This window comes from Bufo bufo, chromosome 10 (assembly GCF_905171765.1).
Source record: "Bufo bufo chromosome 10, aBufBuf1.1, whole genome shotgun sequence".
Taxonomy (NCBI): domain Eukaryota; kingdom Metazoa; phylum Chordata; class Amphibia; order Anura; family Bufonidae; genus Bufo; species Bufo bufo.
Window position 1 is genome coordinate 35,163,469 of NC_053398.1, and position 20,814 is coordinate 35,184,282.

Genomic DNA, 20,814 nt, shown 5'->3' on the forward strand with positions numbered 1-20,814 from the left:
GCGGCGGGGCCCGGTGTATTGGGGGACACTGTTATGAGGGGGATCTGTGGATGACATATAGCAGTGTCAGCCACAGATCCTCCCCATAACAGTTCCATCCACAGATCCCCTATAACAGCACCATCCACAGATCCCCCACCAAATAACAATGCCATCCTCAGATCCCCCCACCCCATAACAATGCCATCCACAGATATCCCACCCCATAGCAGTACCATCCACAGATCCCCCATAACAGTGCCATCCACAGATCCCCCATAACAGTGCCATCCACAGATCCCCCATAACAGTGCCATCCACAGATCCCCCATAACAGTGCCATCCACAGATCCCCCATAACAGTGCCATCCACAGATCCCCCATAACAGTGCCATCCACAGATCCCCCATAACAGTGCCATCCACAGATCCCCCATAACAGTGCCATCCACAGATCCCCCATAACAGTGCCATCCACAGATCCCCCACATGACAGTGCGTCATCCACAGATCCACAGATCCCCCAAAACGGTCACATGACATTTAAAAAAAGTATCGGTATTCGGTATCGGTGACTACTTGAAAAAAAGTATCGGTACTTGTACTCGGTCCTAAAAAAGTGGTATCGGGACAACCCTAGCTTAAACAGAAGAAAATACGCCTTCTGGAGTGGCCCAGTCAGAGTCCTGACCTCCACCCGATTGAGATGCTGTGGCATGACCTCAAGAAAGTGATTCACACCAGACATCCCAAGAATATTGCTTTACTGAAACAGTTCTGTAAAGAGGAATGGTCAAGAATTACTCCTGACCGTTGTGCACGTCTGATCTGCAACTACAGGAAACGTTTGGTTGAAGTTATTGCTGCCAAAGGAGGTTCAACCAGTTATTAAATCCAGGGGTTCACATACTTTTTCCACCTGCACTGTGAATGTTTACATGGTGTGTTCAATAAAAACATTTCATTCTTTGTGTGTTATTAGTTTAAGCAGACTGTGATTGTCTATTGTTGTGACTTAGATGAAGATCAGATCACATTTTATGACCAATTTGTGCAGAAATCCATATCATTCCAAAGGGTTCACATACTTTTTCTTGCAACTGTATCACAAGCCAAAATATGCCCACAAACCTATTTCAATGGGAAATACATGCACCACGTAAAATAAAAAGTAACATATAATGAAAATGGGCTGGTATGTGCATGGATCACTGTTCCTGATTTCTCTCAACATCGGTGTCGTATTTTTCAGTCTATAATCAAGCTGATGAAGTTCTGAGAGCAGTGTGACTCCCCCGGCCTAACTGCATTCAGTGACCCCTGTCCTGTGTTTCATCCCAGTGCGAGACTCACGGGGAGAGTGTCTGTAACATCCGGTCTCCCACTCTCCTTCCCATCCCAGCTCGGACATCATAGATCCAAGTAGGACAAGCAGCCTCATTAGTACAGTGAATACTAATAAAGCTGCATTGGATAGGAGATGGGGGGGGCCCTCTCTTCCAGCACACAAACTTTTACTAAAGAAATTATTTTACAGGTCTTCATCAGGATTTGATCCCCAGACCTTATGGCAGACAGAAGTGTTAGGCCCCTTTCACACGGGCGAGTATTCCGCGCGGGTGCAATGCGTGATGTTAACGCATTGCACCCGCACTGAATCCCAACCCATTCATTTCTATGGGGCTGTGCACATGAGCTGTGATTTTCACACATCACTTGTGCGTTGCGTGAAAATCGCAGCAAGCTCTATATTCTGCATGTTTCACGCAACGCAGGCCCCATAGAAGTGAATGGGACCGCGTGAAAATCGCAAGCAAGTGCGGATGCGGTGCGATTTTCACGCATGGTTGCTAGGTAACGATCGGGCTGGGGACCCGATCTGTATTATTTTCCCTTATAACATAGTTATAAGGGAAAATAGCATTCTGAATACAGAATGGAAAGTAAAATAGTGATGGAGGAATTAAAAATAAAAAAAATTAACTCACCGAGTCTACTTGATCGCATAGTTGCGGATCTCTGTCTTCTTCTGTAATGTTGAGCTGCCGGCTAAGGACCTGTGGTGACGTTACATCACATGGTCCAATCACATGGTCCCTCATCATGGTGATGAACCATGTGATTGGGCCATGTGATGAGCACAGTGACGTCACCACAGGTCTTTTGCCAGGTCCTGAAGATAGAACAGAGACCGGCAGCTATGGAGCAGGTAAGTTAACTTTATTTTTTATTTTTTAACCCCTCCATCCCTAATTTACTTTCCATTCTGTATTCCGAATGCTATTATTTTCCCTTATAACCATGTTATAAAGGGAAAATAATAAAATCTACACAAACCTGAACTTCAGTGATGAAGTCCAGGTTTGGGTCTGGGTACCAAACATGGTGATTTTTCTCACGCGTGTGCAAAATGCAATAAAAGGCTTTGCACTCGCGTGAAAAAATCGCGCATTTTACCGCAACGCACCCGCATCTTATCGGGCCCTCACATGCCACGCTCGTGTGAAAGAGGCCTTACCATTACACTACAGACCTTCTCTGTTGGAAGTCATAACACCAAATAAATAATATATTACTGCAATGAAGGGAAAACTATTTGCGCCATTTAGCTATTAGCCATAAATGTTGCTTACCATACTGTACAGCTTTTATGATTATAGGGATACCAAGTACTCTTTTGGGCAAGGTCTCTCCCCCTCTGAACCAGTCTGTTAATAGTTTCAGGTTTATCATATTATTATTATGTACAGTATGTGTAACCTGACTCGATGTACAGATCTATGGAATTAATGCTGCTTTCAAATGAATAATAATATTGCATACTGAGTATATTACAAAAACTTATGGTTTTTGCTTTGTTAATTTTTAGTAACAATAACTTTGTAAAAATTTTCTACACTCGCATTTGGTGCGGATCAGTCATGGATCTGCACAAACGCATCCGTTCAGAAAATACAACCGCCTGCATCTCTTCAGAACGGATCCATTTGTATTATCTTTAACATAGCCAAGACGTATTGTGTCAGTGAAAACGGATCCGTCCCCATTGACTTACATTGTGTGTCAGGACGGATCCGTTTGGCTCAGTTTCGTTTGACGGACAGCAAGACTGCAGACAGCGTTTTGGTGTCCGGCTCCCGAGCGAAATGGAGACTGAACAGAGGCAAACTGATGCATTTTCCATTCAGAATGCATTAGGGCAAAACTGATCCGTTTTGGACCGCTTGTGAGAGCCCTGAACGGAAGACTAATTTACAGGTCTAAGTGGGATTTGAACCCCAGACTTTCTGTACATTAGGCTCCATTCACACGTCCGTAGTTTATTGCGAATCCCGGCCAGCACCCCCATAGAACTGCCTATTCTTGTCCGCAATTGCGGACAAGAATAGAACTTGTTCTATTTTTTTGGGAGACGCAGTCGCACTGTGTGCTGTCTGCATCTCTTCCGGCCCCATAGAGAATGAATGGGTCCGGATTCGTTCCGCAACGTTGCGGAACAGATCCAGACCCAGTCTACGAACGTGTAAATGGACCCTTAAATGGATGCTTTACTATAGAAAACTGCTGTAAAGATGGGATTTTTTTTTTTGTAAAGATCACGAAACAGTATTTGGTATCCCTGTAATCATAATAACTATGTGAACATATTTATGGTGACTGGTTAACAGCGTAATAAAAAATGGAGGGGGGGGCCCCACACGGTTTGCCTGCATGGAGCCCTGAAATTCATGCTGGATCCAAACCTGCTGGGAACGGATACAGTAGATGGATGTGGTAAGCCTACCCCTTCAAGACACTGTCAAGGAGGATAACGCTGGTCACACACTTGCAATAGTTGTCAGCTGTGCATGTGTGTTCAATGGCGAGGGGAACAGACCACTGTCAGACTCCTCTGGCAGCAGCTGATCTTCCCTGAGAACATATAGGATCAGGCTTGCTGAGATGGTGTCACCTCTCTATTGAAGGATGCCTTCACACGCTGCAGATTTTGTTGCAACTGAAAATTTGCCACGTGAAGGCATCCTTAAAGGGGCAGAAAGAAACTGGACAACACAGGAGATCCGCATGCACCGAAGAGACAGTGACTGATTGCAGAGGCCAAGTGATGTCCTCGTGACGTCATTGCTGCAGCCGGGAGAACAGGAGTGGTGGCGAGGATCTGGTGGGTAGAAATGATCCTCTGTTTATTGCAGGCGGATCCCCTGGTTGTGTGGAGAGTTAAGGCTACTTTCACACTTGCGGCAGAGTGATCCGGCAAGCAGTTCCGTCGGCGAAACGTATGCCAACTGATGGCATTTGTAAGACTGATCAGTCTTGGATTACTCCGCTGCAGCCATGATTATGTCAATTTAACAGGTCACCTCTGCAGAGAATCACTGGCTGCTACAGTGATGTCATCGGGGTTGACACATCACTGTTCAGCAACTCGCAGCCATCATCATATGTCAAGATGACATCATCGCAGCAGTAACACAAACCCAGATGGAGACACTGGTAGAGAAATCATAGGGGGTTATGTGCAACACACGTCACTACTCCTCATGTCAAAAACACTCAAAATCCCAAATACTAAATATAAAAATAACACAAGTCTATGGGTTCAGGTAGCAACGTAGATAAAGAATGGAGAGGAAATAATGAGCACGGGTCCTACACAGCGTGAGCCCTAAGGGGTTAAATGAGCTCAGGATGCTGCCTGCACGATTAGCCAGAGCTGCTGCCCTCCATGGCACGGCCGGGCCACACGCATCCTCGGGCACTGACCTGTCACACAGGCATTCACCGCAGTGGGCTTCTGCGCAGTCACCACGTAGTTGTACGACATGTTGTCACCGGGCTGAGCTCCTGTCGCTGCAACTCAGGTAGCGACAGGCGCGAAAACAGGCAGCAACAGGCCGTCTATCACCGGAACCGGAAACTATAGACACTAGACTAGAGCGGCCTCTGCGCCATAGAGAGGAGGCTCAGGCTATTCGAGTAGAGCGTCTCCCTTCTGCACCACAGAGAAGCGGCTGTCTGACTAGAGCGACACCCTTCTACACCATAGAGAAGACGCTATGACTAGAGCGTCTCTCTTCCACACCATAGAGAAGTGGCTGTCCGACTAGAGCGTCTCTCTTCTACACCATAGAGAAGTGGCTGTCCGACTAGAGCGTCTCCCTTCACTGTAGAAAAGTGGTTAAGAGCGTCTGCCTAAAATGAAATAATAATATAAAACATAAAAAAAAAACTAAACAAACGCAAAGCCAGAAACCGGGGAAGCGGGACTGGTAATATGGCTGGCGGGCGGTTTTATACAGAGGGCCTCTCTGTTTACCAGCTTCTACCATAGAGCTTGGAAGGAGTGATAGCGCGCCGCTGTGGCATTATAGAGCGTAGACATGTGAGGGGCAGAGCGACCCCCTGAGCAGCTACCGCAGGAATGTAAGCGCCTGGCAGAAGCAGGCAAGGCACCGCTCCTTTTGCGTTTGGGAACTCCAAACTATTTAGGGAAACCTTCAATTGTATCCTTGTACTAAATGTACTGGATTTGGTGGTCAGGACTCTGCAAATGCCGGGTGACCACCTCTGTTGGTTATGTGGGTTGTCACCCAGCTTTCCAAGGAACAGATATCTCTGAAGGCAATAAGTTGGAGAATGACATGCAAGTGGAAGGATGACCGCACGTAGAATAATGGCAAGGTGGCCACAGCCATCGATAGTTTCTGCTCTTAAAGGGTTTTCCCATAATAATATTTATCACCAGTCTAGGGGGGCAGGTGATACATACTGTATGGTCTCCCTAATGATTTTGAGAATGGAGATCCCTGGGCATTTCTATGGGACTAGCCGAATACGGTTCATCTCTGTTTCATAGAAGTAAATGGTGGTCTTCACAGAACACTCGGGAGCCCCTTTCTCAGGATTACAGGGGGTGTCCCAGTGATCAAACATTTATCACCTATCATGGAGCTAGAAAACAATATTCTGAGTAGACCACTTTAAAGGGTTTTTTAATATTGATGACCTGTCCTCAGGATAGGTTATCAGTATCAGATGGGTGGGGGTCCGACACCCGGCACCACCACCGATCAGCTGGATGAAGAGAAGGCTGGGCTCCGCGTGCGCTTGCCATACACATAGCAGGCATGAAGAGAGACAGGAGACGGCGTGTTCCTTCTCATACAGCTGATCGGCGGGGGTGTCGGACCCCCGCCAATCTGATATTGATCACCTATCCTGAGGATGGGTCATCAATATTAAAAACCTGGAAAACCCCTTTACCTTAATAGAGAATTTTTGTTAATAGAAGGGGGAGGGGCAGCACTGCTCAAGATCCTCATCTCTCAGCTGGAGTGCAAAGTGCTTAGAGCTTTTTTCTCAGTAAGAGTTGATGCACACAATCGTATTTTTGGTCCACATCCGATCCACATTTTTTCCGTGTCAGATTCGGACCTATTCACTTCAATGGGGCCGCAACCAGGGGCGTAACTAGAGTTCTATGGTCCCCAGGGCAAACTTTGAATTGGGTCCCCCCTTGCGAGCCTCCGAAACCAGCCTCTGCCCCTAACCATACCCTCCCTCCCCCCCTCTGTATGAAGCCATACATAAAAAAAAAAATACTCTAGTCACTAGAGTATTTATTTTTGAATGTATGGCACACACTGGCTTCACATGAGGGATGGGGGGGAGATGAATGATGATCAGTGGGGCAGTGTGTCTGAATTCAGAAAGGGGGTCCTGCGCCGGCCATATGAGGGCAGCAAATAATGAGGGGGCAAAATGAAATACTCTGTGGGCAAAAAATTTAAAATATATAGAGGGAATGGGGGCAAAATGAAATATAGTGAGACTCTCACTATATTTCATGTTGCCCCCGCCCACTCCTATTTGATTTTTGCCCACAGAGTATTTAATTTTCATTTGCCCCCGGGCTCCTCATTATTTGCTGCCCTATTATGGCCGGTCCGGGCCCTTCTGAATTCAGACACACTGCCGCACGGCACCACTGATCATCATTCATGTCCCCCCTCCGTATGAAGCCGGACGCAGTTGTATTGCCATTTTTTACATTAAAAAAAAAAATACCTACTCGTTTGTTCCGCTCTCCTCACTTGAGGGCTGAGGCGGCCGGCGGGCTTGTTATTCCTGGCTGCTGTGATCCCGCGAGACCCGCCGCGGAGGTCACGGGTCTCGCGCTGACAAGTAAGCGCAGCGCAGCCACACAAAATATAGGGAGGGCCCGCCGCACTTAATAAAAAACCACTTGCGGGGCCCGCTTTACTCCACCGCTGCGACCCCTATAGCTACACCACTGGCCGCAACAGATTCAGACAGCACACCCGTATCTCTGTCCGGCGCCCCCGAAAAAAATAAACATGTCCTGTCCTTGTCCGTTTTACAGACCAGGATAGGACTGTTCTATTAGGGCCGGCCATTCCGTTCTGCAAAATGAGGAATGCACACAGCCGGTATCCATGTTTTGCGGATCCGAAAACAGCCAACGGTCATGTGCGTGAGACCTAATTTTAAGCACAATCTAAAAGTAGAGGAAAAACAAAAAGGTGTAAATCTTTCCCTCATACGTTTGCTGAAAGATTCTGCGGATCGTGCTGTCTAATCACAATCTGCTGCTGGCAAATAACTAGACAGCATGGGGACGAGTGACGGCATAACGATTGCTTCTCCCCATGCTGTGGAGAAGTTTGTTGCATATAATGGCAGAGGCCTCCTCTGCTAGCGAGCAGGCGATTGCTGGGAAGGAACGCTTCCTTCCCAACAATCGCCTGCAGAATCGGGCTGTGTAATACAGGCTTTTAGGGCTCATGCCTGTATGGCGGTCTGCAATATATGGGCACCAGCCGTATGCGCTCCATATCACAGATGCAGACCCATTCACTTGAATGGGTCCGAAATCCGCAAGATACAGAGCGGAAACGCTATGAAGCGCTTCTGTGGAATTTCGGTCCATGTATCCGCACCTGCACTGCAAAAAATTGGTCCGCATCTCCGCACTGCAAGTGAATTGGTCCACATCCGCAAATGGGTCCGTGATCCTTCTGCACCGCAAAAAAATAGAACGTGTTCTAATTTTTTTGCACGTGCGGAGGTACGGAGAGAAACCCCACGGAAGTGCTCCGTAGTGCTTCCGCGGGGTTCCGTTCCCCCTGTTTCACGCCACACCTTCCGGATTGCGGACCCATTCAAGTGAATGGGTCCGCATCCGTGATGCATTGAGCACACCGCTGGCGTCCGCATATTGCGGACCTGCTGTTTGCGGGCTGCAATACGGGCGCGGCCGCGTGCATGAGCCCTAATAGCAATGAGCTAGCCTTTGGATAGGTTATCAGGATCAGATCACAGGGGTATGACTCCTGGCACACCACCCAATCAACGATTTGCAGAAGCTGGCGCACATCAGAACTGCACAGCTCCATACACCGAGTAGTGGCGGTGCCTGGTTACTGCGGCACTTCTTCCTGTTCACGTGAATATGATTTTTCTAAGAAAGGTATTCAGGCCTCTAAGGTCCTTCAGGGTAGGTGTGATGCAAAAACAAATTAGACACCTCAGCAATGAAATCGCAACACCGAGAAGGAAAAGTCGTGGAGTTCTGGAAGTCAGAGGATGGATAGACATGTTACTGATATGCAAATGATAAAAAATGGAGCTAAACCTCTCAATTTATTCAGTATCGAGTGTGAAGTCACTTGCAGAAATACACGCACTTACTTACCTTATTAATGGTTTTCTGAGGTATGTTCTGCCACACTGAATGCCCATGGGCACGCAAATCATCAAGATCTGCTGCTGGCAGCTCCCTTTACAATTGCCGACCGATGATATCCCAGATGTGCTTACATAGAAATGATGTTGGCTTTTATTTTGCCTTGTTTGCATGCAGGTTGTGGATGATCTTTGTAAGGATCGGTTTACACGACGACAGATAGGGCACAACTACACTGCAACAGTTGTCGCGCGACATTTTATTGCACCAATGTAGCGCGACAATTTTTATAATGGTAGTCTAAGGTGTCGCACTGCGATCTCGAATGGATTTTTTCCGACTGTCGCAGTCGCAGTGCGACACCATAGACTACCATTATAAAAACTGTCGTGCGACAAAATGTCGTTGTGTAGACCGAGCCTTAAACTTCGCCTTTAACTGCTGTATAATCACTTTCCATCAACTAATAGCGGTGTGTTGTAATATCAATCAGGAATACATGACGTGGATTAATGATTTACTCCAAGTAGCACAGAGATCGAGGGCAGAAGGAGAAGTGCCGCAGTCCCGTCGTTTTTCTTCGTTCTTTACATGCAGGTCGTTTTTCTTCGTTCTTTACATGCAGCTGGAGTCGCATTATAGCCGTTATGCACGTGATATCATGCTACATGTTTTCTAATACGTGTTTCCTGCTTATAATAAAGACCTGTTTGTTTTTAAGCTTAAAAACTACCCAGAATACAGCGGGAGATTTGCAGAACTCTTGGCATCCACATTGTCACATGACCATCCGTTTATACTCTGACCCAAGTGTAAAGTCCTACCCGTAGGTTTGCTTTATAGATGTCCCTTGTGCTGGGTGCTAGCACATAATATCAGTCTTCTGTAAGTCTTCTCTTTTATTGCTGTCATTGTCTGCATCTGTATTGTCAATCATTGCTCCTCTCACTATATATCGTTTGCTGAGATTCTTCAGATACTGTTCATCCTGCACTGATCTTCTCCAGTCACTGTGCATCCTGCACTGATCTTCTCCAGTCACTGTGCATCCTGCACTGATCTTCTCCAGTCACTGTGCATCCTGCACTGATCTTCTCCAGTCACTGTGCATCCTGCACTGATCTTCTCCAGTCACTGTTCATCCTGCACTGATCTTCTCCAGTCACTGTTCATCCTGCACTGATCTTCTCCAGTCACTGTTCATCCTGCACTGATCTTCTCCAGTCACTGTGCATCCTGCACTGATCTTCTCCAGTCACTGTTCATCCTGCACTGATCTTCTCCAGTCACTGTTCATCCTGCACTGATCTTCTCCAGTCACTGTGCATCATGCACTGATCTTCTCCAGTCACTGTTCATCCTGCACTGATCTTCTCCAGTCACTGTGCATCCTGCACTGATCTTCTCCAGTCACTGTGCATCCTGCGCTGATCTTCTCCAGTCACTCTGCATCCTGCACTGATCTTCTCCAGTCACTCTGCATCCTGCACTGATCTTTTCCAGTCACTCTGCATCCTGCACTGATCTTCTCCAGTCACTGTTCATCCTGCACTGATCTTCTCCAGTCACTCTGCATCCTGCACTGATCTTCTCCAGTCACTCTGCATCCTGCACTGATCTTCTCCAGTCACTCTGAATCCTGCACTGATCTTCTCCAGTCACTCTGCATCCTGCACTGATTTTCTCCAGTCACTGTTCATCCTGCACTGATCTTCTCCAGTCACTGTTCATCCTGCACTGATCTTCTCCAGTCACTGTTCATCCTACACTGATCTTCTCCAGTCACTGTGCATCCTGCACTGATCTTCTCCAGTCACTCTGCATCCTGCACTGATCTTCTCTAGTCACTCTGCATCCTGCACTGATCTTCTCCAGTCACTGTGCATCCTGCACTGATCTTCTCTAGTCACTCTGCATCCTGCACTGATCTTCTCCAGTCACTCTGAATCCTGCACTGATCTTCTCCAGTCACTGTTCATCATGCACTGATCTTCTCCAGTCACTCTGCATCCTGCACTGATCTTCTCCAGTCACTGTTCATCCTGCACTGATCTTCTCCAGTCACTCTGCATCCTGCACTGATCTTCTCCAGTCACTGTTCATCCTGCACTGATCTTCTCCAGTCACTGTTCATCCTGCACTGATCTTCTCCAGTCACTGTTCATCCTGCACTGATCTTCTCCAGTCACTCTGCATCCTGCGCTGATCTTCTCCAGTCACTGTTCATCCTGCACTGATCTTCTCCAGTCACTCTGCATCCTGCACTGATCTTCTCCAGTCACTCTGCATCCTGCACTGATCTTCTCCAGTCACTCTGCATCCTGCACTGATCTTCTCCAGTCACTGTTCATCCTGCACTGATCTTCTCCAGTCACTCTGCATCCTGCACTGATCTTCTCCAGTCACTCTGCATCCTGCGCTGATCTTCTCCAGTCACTTTGCATCGTGCACTGATCTTCTCCAGTCACTGTTCATCCTGCACTGATCTTCTCCAGTCACTCTGCATCCTGCGCTGATCTTCTCCAGTCACTCTGCATCCTGCGCTGATCTTCTCCAGTCACTCTGCATCCTGCACTGATCTTCTCCAGTCACTCTGCATCCTGCACTGATCTTCTCCAGTCACTCTGCATCCTGCACTGATCTTCTCCAGTCACTGTTCATCCTGCACTGATCTTCTCCAGTCACTGTTCATCATGCACTGATCTTCTCCAGTCACTGTTCATCCTGCACTGATCTTCTCCAGTCACTGTGCATCCTGCGCTGATCTTCTCCAGTCACTCTGAATCCTGCACTGATCTTCTCCAGTCACTCTGCATCCTGCACTGATCTTCTCCAGTCACTGTTCATCCTGCACTGATCTTCTCCAGTCACTTTGCATCATGCACTGATCTTCTCCAGTCACTGTTCATCCTGCACTGATCTTCTCCAGTCACTGTGCCTCCTATGCACCTTCACCTTTATATAGTATGCCATCATCTTGTTGCTCTTTCCTACACAGGATCCATTGCTGCTGTCCCGATGCGACTACAACATGGAGGTCTGTGTCCTCTCTTGCCCACATCTATCCGTTCCTGTCCTCTATAGACTCGCAGCCTCATGACGTCCCGCTCTTGTTTAATAGGTTGGGAAGAAGCTCCTTAACTCTGTCCCTGGATGTGTAGATGACGCTCTTCACGGCCTGGTGTCCTGCTCTCCGGGGCTGCGTGTACTCCAGGGACACCGAGTCGTATTGCGTTCCGATCTTGATCAGGTGAAGGGACGTGTAGCGCTGTTGTCTGGCGGGGGCTCAGGACATGAACCAGCACACGCAGGTAACTGCTCTGCCCTGTTCCCTGCTTCACTATGTATACACTTCTCACTTCTTTGGGGTTGTTCTACTATAGCATCTTAGGTGATGAGTGTGATCACTGGGGCTCTCACCACCACACGATCATGAAGACAGGGGTCCTGTGACCCTCAGTTGAATAGAGCGGTGGTCATGCATGTGCACTTCTACACCATATGGGACAGACAGAGATAGCGTTTGGCTGTTTGTGTCAGTGTGAGCAAAGGTTCTCTAGGAATGTACTGAATCTTCTATAGACTGCAGTGTTACCGGGCCCCTCACGTTGAATATACCTACCTGGCTCCCTGCGCCGCTCCTCGTCCCCGCACCGCTTCTGCTGATTATCCCTGTGCGCTTATGAAAACATCCGGTGTCGGGGGGGAGCCTCCCTAGCATCGTGGGTGACGCTAGGAAGGCTTGTCTCCGTCCCCGTCCGCCATTGGCTGCTGCTCCCCAACCGCGCACGGGGAGAAGCAGCTCCGGCGGTGCGGGGACCAGGAGCGGTGCTGGGAGCCAGGTAAGTATATTCAGTGTGGGGGCCCGGCATATGGGGGCCATTATTTTGGACTTTAGGAGCAATTTTTATTTTTTTATTTCAAAACCCATAACTTTTTTATTTTTCTGTCGATATAGCGTGGTTTTTTTTGTAGGACGAGTTGAATTTTTTTTAATGGCACTATCATTTTTGGGGGGTGAAAGCGATAAAATACAGAGCCATTGTTTTTTGATTTTGTTATAAGTGTTATAATAACTTTATCCCGTGGTTCAGTACAGTTATATCAATATCAAATTTAGATAGTTTATTGAAACACGTTTTCCTACTTTTGTGCAATAAAACATGAACTTTTTTTTGGCCGCTGCATTCAAAGACTCAGAACATTGTCTCGTTGACAAAGCTGTGGGATTTTTTAACATCTTTTTTTTTTTTTCTCGGATTAAGTTGTAGTTTTCATTGGTCCCGTTTTGGAGTACATACAACTTTTGGATTGCTTTTTATTACATATTTTGGGAGGTGGAATGATTAAAAAAATTGCAATTTTGGCATCTTTATACATTTTTTACACGGTCATCATACAGGATAAAAAAATGTTGATTTATTGTATGGGTCATATGTGGCAATACCAATTATGTCTAGTTATTTTTTAAGGGAATAGATGTGCTTGCAAGAAGGAAATTGCATTTTTTCCTCCCACTTTTTTTTTTTACTTGTAATGTAGTGTTTTTTTTCTGCATGATCAGTCATGTAATGCATTTTGTGTTATGTCAGTTACTGTAGAAACTGACAGGGCTGAATAGGCATACATGATAGGCATAGGGGCCTTTGATCGTCCCCTGGCTGCCATACCAACCCTGTGGCACTCTGCTATTGCTTTTTAGGGTGGGAGATGCAGTGAGAAAGGGAGCCCCCCTTCCTCTCTCTGCCACAGTCAGCATTAACTGCCGCATCTAAGGGGTTAAACTGCCAGGATTGGAATTAGCTCCAATTCCGGCAGCGCGAGTAGGGTGCCATGTGTATAAATCAGCTGCCAGATTGCAGCCAGAGTCGTCTGAAAGCTGCATAATGTCCTGTGAGAACAAAGGATTGGGGAAGTTGAAACCCCCTGACATAGTGGAGACGACCCCCCCCCCCATACACATTAGAAAGTCTGCTGGTTCTGCCAAAATCAACGGATCTGGCAGACTTTCCTTATTAGCGTGACATCAGCCAAACCAACTGACAGTGGCAGGTTCTGCCGACAATCTAATGTGTATGGAGAGCTCCTGACTCTACACCAACAGATGATGTCAGGGGAGAGCAGGATCGGGAGAAATGAATATTTTTGCCCGACCATGAAGTTCTCCCAGGAGATAAGCCACCACCAGAGGTAGCAGTCAGCTTCCTCCTCTCTTCCCATAGAATACACGACACATGTGTCCAGCTTTACACTCCCCTTATCTCCGCTGTCTAGACATTTAGGAGTGTTACCATTTCCTGCCGTTTCCAGTTTGTCAAAAATAGCCCAAGAAGTGGTGCCAGTAGGTACCCATAAGCGTCAGAAAGGCAATGGTGGGGATCGGTGTGGTGAGTAATGCTGATTTTTTTTAACCTGTTCTGCCTCTTATCTGAAATGTATGTTTTATCGCACTGGTCAATCCTTTTATTACCTAGGTCAGTGATGGTGAACCTTTTAGAGACCGAGTGCCCAAAACTGCAACTAAATACCCACTTATTTATTGCAAAGTGCCGACATGGCAATTTAACCTAAATACCAATATAATATATCTTTCATGTCCTTTATCATTTATCTATAATAGATTAATAGCCTACATTTAATGCGCTGCCTGTGCTGTTTATAGTGTGTCCTGGGGATGATGAATGGCAGGAAAAGTCTAAAGCATATTGCTATGCCATAGACTTTTTCCAGGGCGTGGGTGCCCATATAGAGGGCTCTGAGTGCCGCCTCTGGCACCCGTGCCATAGGTTCGCCATCACTGACCTAGGTGATCCCTTCTCTCTTTCTATCCATAGGATATGTTGGTCAGGGCATGCTTACTGGGGTCATTGCCGGTCCTGTCTTCACATCACCTCCAGTTGGAAGCATTGTGGCAGCCATCAGGACAGTGGCCCAGGCAGGAGCAGGTACAGTTTTCATCTCCAGTAATTCTATATTCAGTATAACCCTCATCTTCTCACCCTCACTCCCAAGCTACCATAGTTGCTAAAATGGCTTGACACATTCTGGATTATTACAATGGTCAATATATGCTAATTATTGCTGCCATTTTGAATAAATTAAAGGGTCTCGTCAAGACAAGCCCTGGTTGGTTGATCCACTGACTACCACAGGTCTGGCTTCTTTAAAGGGGTTGTCCCATCTCAGCTAATGGAGGCATATCGCTAGGATATGCCCCCATTGTCTGATAGGTGCGGCTCCCACCGCTAAGACCCGCACCTATATCGAGAACAGGGCACCGCAAGTGAAGGAGGGCGCACTGTGCCCTCCGTTCATTTCTATGGGGCCGCTATTTCCGTCAGCCCCATAGAAATAAATGGGAGCCTGGGCTGCGCATGCGCGGTACGTTCCCATTCACTTCTATGGGAGCAGCGCTTGGTGGTGGACGGACCCCAGGAAATCTGGGGTACTCCAGCCACAGCTCTCCCCGCTCCGTTCTCGTTATAGGTGCGGCCAGCAGTGGGACCCGCACCTATCAGACAATGGGGGCATATCCTAGCGATATACCCCCATTGTCTGAGATGGGAATACCCCTTTAACCCACACAGATGAACTTTATAAATAAGGGGAAGCAACAACTGGCCAGACATTCCCCCTGCCACGGTTGCTGCAATGCCACTAGAGCGGGTGCCTCCCTTAGATAGTGGATCAATGTACGTAGAAAGGTAGTACCAAAGCAGGGAACTCGCTTAATGGCATCCACGTAGGACATATGGACAGGGTTTGTCCTTAATAGATCCGAAGTCACTTCGCTCAAAATTTCGGTTTAATGCTGTACGGAGAACCGTCTCCATACAGCATTAAAATGTATGGCCTCCGAGGCAAAGTCCGTTATTCCCGAAGTCTTGCGAGATTTTGGTTAATAACTTCAGCATTTGATTTTTAAACTGGAAAGCCATTTTAAAACTTGGATCCGAACTCTGCTTAAGTTCCGAGGTACCAGTTAGAATCGAAGCCAAGTTCAGATCCAAGTTTTAAAATGGTTTTCCAGTTTAAAAATCAAATACCGAAGTTATTGACCAAAGTCTCCCAAGACTTCGGGAATAACGGACTTTGCCTCGTCGGAGGCCATACATTTTAATGCTGTACGAAGATGGAACTCCGTACAGCATTAAACCAAAGTTTTGAGCGAAGTGACTTCGGATCTAGGATCTAAAGCTCACTTCACTCATCACTAGATGATACAATTCCTTAAAGGGATAGTTCAGGATTTTCATATTGATGGCCTATGCTCAGGATGGGCATCAATATCCAATTGGCGGGGGTCCGACACCCTGCACCCTAGCCAGTCAGCTCTGGAACTACACCGTTCAGTCCATTGTGTAGTGAACAGAGCTGGTTACTCCAACTCTGCTCCCAACTCCTCTGTCCACTATACAATGGACTGAGCTGTGTATTTTTGGCCCTGAAACTTTGGAAGAGCTGATTGACAGGAGTGCAGGGTGTCCGACCCTCGTTCAAAAGATATTGATGGCCTAACCTGAGGATAGGCTATCAATATTAAAATCCTGGTATAAAATCCTGGTATACGCCTTTAAGGGTATTTCCATACAGAGTGGATTTTCTGTGGATTTTGCACCACCGATGTATGTGCAGCAAATCCTCAGTGTTTTTACAGTACCAACAATTAGGGCTCTTGCACACGACCGTATGCCCTCCGAGACATACGGTCCGTGAGCGGGCCATATGTCCCGGAGCGGCATACATTGTACGCACGGGAGTGCACAGCATCATAGGTTACTATGATGCTGTGCGCATCGGGCCGCCCGCCAGACTATTGTCCCGCACTCATATGATATTATGAGTGCGGAACAATAGCCCCGCGGGCGGCCCGATGCGCTCAGCATCATAGTAACCTATGATGCTGTGCGCTCCCGTGCGCACGATGTATGCCGCTCCGGGACATATGGCCAGCTCACGGACCGTATGTCTCGGAGGGCATACGGTCGTGTGCATGACCCCCTAGGATGTACTTTTAAGAACTACTCCACACACTGCAAAATGCGGAAATTGGCCTGCGATTGGATTTTAAATCTGTGGCATGTCAATTTATGCTGATGATTTCCACCGTGGATTTCACCCTTTACAATGCATAGGGTAAAACCCACAGCAAAATCCACACAAAAATCAACAACAAAATTTCCAGCCTATTCCAAAAACTGAACCTTTAACGTCTTCCCTTTCTTGCATCGCAGCTGGAGTTCTGTTACTGGTGAAGAATTATACAGGTGACCGTCTGAATTTTGGTTTAGCTCTGGAGCGTGCACGGAGGGATGGGGTTGATGCAGAAATGGTAGTAATTGCAGATGATTGCGCCTTCGTCTCACCTCGCAAGGCTGGACGCCGAGGGCTGTGTGGAATCATACTGATCCATAAGGTGAAGTACACATTCTTCCTAATATGTGGGAAAAATTTTATATAAGCTTTCAAGATCCTAAGAGTCAGGTTTAGGCCTCTTGCACACGACCGTATGGCTTTTTTAGTATTTTGCGGTCTGCAAAAAATACGGATGACGTCCGCGTGCATTCCGTATTTTGCGGAACGGAACAGCTGGCCCCTGATAGAACAGTTCTATCCTTGTCCATTATGCGGACAATAATAGGACATTTTCTTTGAACGGAAATACGGAAACGGAAGGCATACAGTGTACCTTCCGTTTTTTTTGCGGATCCATTGGAATGAATGGTTTCGTATACGCAAAAGATGGAACGTAAACGGGGGGGGGGGGAGTTTGTGTGCAAGAGGCCTTATACAGTATCTGCAGTGTAAAATGTCTTTATATTAAAGGGGTTTCCATCTGATAAGAATTATTTCGAAAATAATCAGAATGCTGTGAATTTTTTTTTTTAACAAATCATCACCTCACCAATTTCTCGCCTCTCCCGTTCCCCTGCATAACAGTCCCCCACCATTCTCTACCTCATGGTGCCGGGAAATGTTGGATCATTCCTTCGCTTGCTGATAAAAGTAACCACTGAGGGCTGAGCGGTCACCGATGGTCAGTGGGACTGGGCGACCATCTAATGTGTTTGGCAGCCTCTACCCGGACGGCAGATATCTAGGGAGTGAAGGATCAGGCTGTTGTATGTCAGCATGCACAATCCTTTTGTTCTCAGGGAAGATAAGCCGCTGTCAGAGCTTACTCCACTCTCAGCTGAGTGTTCATGTGTACGGCTATCCTTTGTGTGTGTGTGTGATGGGCTCATAAGTTCTTACCCCTGATTCTTATTCTAGTTCCCCAGAACTTTACATATGTTTCGAGACTCCTCATAATTAGGGTATACACATTCACACAACAGCAATTAAAAAACTAAAAATTGTCCGTTTTTCATGGCCATTTTGCATCAGTGTGTGCATCCACTTTCTGGCCACTTAACCATTTCTAACGGCCATTTTGCATCTGTTTTAAATGGCCGCTAAAAACGAAAGAATTTCATTTTTATTTTATTTTTTTACACCCCAACTCCTGCAGTGCCCTCAATATACATAATGCCCCATAGTGCTCCCTGGACATCAAATGGCCCAATAATGCTCCCCATAGTGCCCCCGAGTATAAATAGTGCCCCCCAATATAATGTACCCAGTAGTACCACCAGTAAAAAATAATGATCCCCATAGTGCCCCCCACCCCCGTAGTGTCAACAGATCCCTTTTAAAATAAAAATACCTCATCCACTTTCACACAAGGGAACACTTGCTCCACACGGGAGGCACTAGGACCTGATGCTCCCAGTGTCGTGACGTCACATGATGTGAACCCCTGAAAAGTACTTTTCTCGCCCATATTCCTTGGGGGACACAGGAAACCATGGGTATAGCTCTGCTCCCTAGGAGGCGTGACACTAAGCGAAAGCTGTAAGCCCCTCCTCCATCAGCTATACCCTTCAGCCTGGAGAAGAGACTGCCAGTTTTTGCTTAGTGTCCAAGGAGGCAAGACACCCCCTGCTTATGCAGGGTTGTTTTCCTATGATTTTTATTTTTACGTTATTTGTTGTTTTTAATTCGGTTTTTTTCTACCTACAGGGACAACAGAGGCGCATTAGACCCCTCTGTTTCTCCCGGGGTTGAGTTGCGCCAGTGCCGGTAATTCCGCACTGCCGCCTCCCCCACAGAAGACAAGGTGGACCAGGGCAGCCTCGCTCCCCTGCGTCCCGCCAGCTCAGGGTCGCCCGCACGCCAAGTCCCTCCCCCGGCTTCCTGCCACTGCGGTGCCAGTGGCTGAAGGGGCGACCCTGCTGGATGGATTGAGGGCGAAGACAGCGTATTGTGAGAGTGGCTGCTCCAGCCTCCCCTTCCTCCCTCCCACCGCTGCTACCAACATGGCCACTGTTACATGGCCACTGCTACACAATCCCGGACAACCCCCCGACCACCCCCCCCCCCCCCCCCCGCATATCGGGACGTTACCGGGCTTAGTTGGAGGGCAGTTTATCTGGGCAAGTCCTAGAACGCTGCCTTACAGGGGACGGCTGCAGACAAGCAAGCCGTCTGCTACATCTAGGCGCGGTGGGAGCCGTTTTCCTGGCATGAACGGCGCCATTTCATGGCCGGCACTTCAACATCCTTGGGGGTTAAAATCATTTTGCCGCGCGCGCGCGGCTCTGCTTCGGCTTCAGCGCGGCAGAGGGGGGGCGGAGCTTCCTTACACATTCAGCTCCGTGCTGCTGCGCTCCGCTACTTCCGGGTTCATCTCTCTGCCGTGCGATCCTGAAGCCATTCAGCTCCGTGCTGCTGCCTCTCCTCCACAGCCTCCTCAGTCTGTTCCCCTTACAGCTGCCACTTGTATCATCCGGGTCTGGTAGGACTGTTTAACCCCCTCCGTGCCACAGTACTGTTGCTTGGTTCTCACTTTAAGTGCAACATCTTTCCACCATGTCAGACCCTTCTGCAGCCGCCAAGCCATGGTACCATGCCTGTACTGCTTGTAGGGAACCCTTTCCCCGGGGGCAGTCTGATCCGCACTGTACTGCATGCCGAGCTCCACCGCAGCCTCAGTCGCCCGCTGTGTCGCTCCCTGCTTCCTCTGACCCGCCTGACTGGGCTAGATCCCTGTCCCAGGCCGTGGAAAGCCTCACTCATGTCGTGGGCCGCCTAATAGACAGGCCACCTACCCCGCAGGACGCCACTCTGACTGTCGCGCCCTCCGGGTCCACTGCTTCTGCCGCTGCAGCGGGTTCACCCTCTCCTAGTGACCCCTCCCGAGCTAGGCACTCTCAGAAGCGTATTAGAGTAGAGCGAGCCTCCTCCTCTGAGGCCTCGCTCTCTCCGCCACGCGTGCGCACCCAGACGGGCCTCTCCTCTCCAAAGGATTCGCTCTCTGAAGGTGAATTGGCGGCTTCAGATTTGGAAATGGACTCGGCCCTGCCGTCCAAGCTAGCCTCAGCGATGGGTCAACTCATCTCTGATATTCGTGACACCTTTAAGGTGCAGGATGACCCCCCTAGCTCGGACGCAGCTAGCGTCTCCTTTATCAGACCCAGGCAGGCCTCAAAAGTCTTTCCAATCCACTCTGATTTCTCCTCCGTGGTGTCTAAGGCTTGGGCTCGCCCGGACGCCCGTTTTGTCAACCCAAAGAAGCTGGACATTTGCTATCCTTTTCCAGCCGATGTCGTGGCCACCTGGTCTTCCCCACCCAAGGTGGACCCCCCTGTGGCCCGGCTGTCAAAGAACACGGCCATCCCTGTTCCCGACGGGTCCTCTCTTCAGTCAGCGGAGGACCGTCGCATGGAGACCCTGTCCAAGGGCATTTTTGCTGCCTCCGGTTCTGCCCTCAGACCGGTTTTTGCCTCTGCTTGGGCAGGGAAAGCAATCTCTGCTTGGGGTGCGCAGCTGGAACAGGAGTTGGACTCAGACATCCCCATCCAGGACCTACGTTCCTTGGCCCAGCTTATTATTCGGGCCGGGAATTTTGTCTGTGAGGCCTCCCTTGATGCGGGAGCCCTTATTGCACGCTCCTCCGCCCTGGCAGTTGCCGTCAGGAGGGAGCTCTGGCTGAAGGTCTGGAAAGCGGACGCTGCCTCCAAACGTTCCTTGGCGGGGCTACCGTTTGCGGGTTCCCGCCTTTTCGGGGTCCGCTTAGACGAACTTATT

At 48.3% G+C, this 20,814-nt stretch overlaps 2 protein-coding genes and 1 long non-coding RNA gene across 6 annotated transcripts in view; 1 reads left to right on the top strand and 2 right to left on the bottom strand.

Moving 5' to 3' along the window:
• The window catches only part of DDB1 (damage specific DNA binding protein 1), a 57,848-nt gene extending 52,896 nt beyond the window's left edge, over positions 1 to 4,952 (bottom strand). The window contains exon 1 of the mRNA XM_040410580.1: positions 4,743 to 4,952. Coding sequence (XP_040266514.1) covers positions 4,743 to 4,803 — 61 coding nt within the window. The 5' untranslated portion in view covers positions 4,804 to 4,952. The remainder of the gene's footprint in view (positions 1 to 4,742) is intronic.
• A 300-nt stretch (positions 4,953 to 5,252) lies between these two features.
• Positions 5,253 to 20,814, top strand: part of TKFC (triokinase and FMN cyclase) — a 28,447-nt gene continuing 12,885 nt past the window's right edge. Inside the window, exons 1-6 of one of the 4 annotated variants that reach the window (XM_040410582.1) lie at positions 5,253 to 5,402; positions 9,407 to 9,570; positions 11,684 to 11,722; positions 11,807 to 11,996; positions 14,520 to 14,630; positions 16,920 to 17,101. In XM_040410582.1, coding sequence (XP_040266516.1) covers positions 11,717 to 11,722; positions 11,807 to 11,996; positions 14,520 to 14,630; positions 16,920 to 17,101 — 489 coding nt within the window. In that variant the 5' untranslated portion in view covers positions 5,253 to 5,402; positions 9,407 to 9,570; positions 11,684 to 11,716. Of the gene's footprint in view, positions 5,403 to 5,463; positions 5,483 to 9,311; positions 9,571 to 11,683; positions 11,723 to 11,806; positions 11,997 to 14,519; positions 14,631 to 16,919; positions 17,102 to 20,814 lie in introns of those variants that run through there. The other 3 variants (XM_040410583.1, XM_040410581.1, XM_040410584.1) reach the window with 3 other exon arrangements.
• On the bottom strand, positions 14,087 to 14,602 carry LOC120981096. Its single transcript, XR_005774622.1, has 2 exons — positions 14,488 to 14,602; positions 14,087 to 14,155 (listed from the first exon to the last, which is right to left on the bottom strand). It is a non-coding gene; the product is annotated as an uncharacterized LOC120981096 (long non-coding RNA).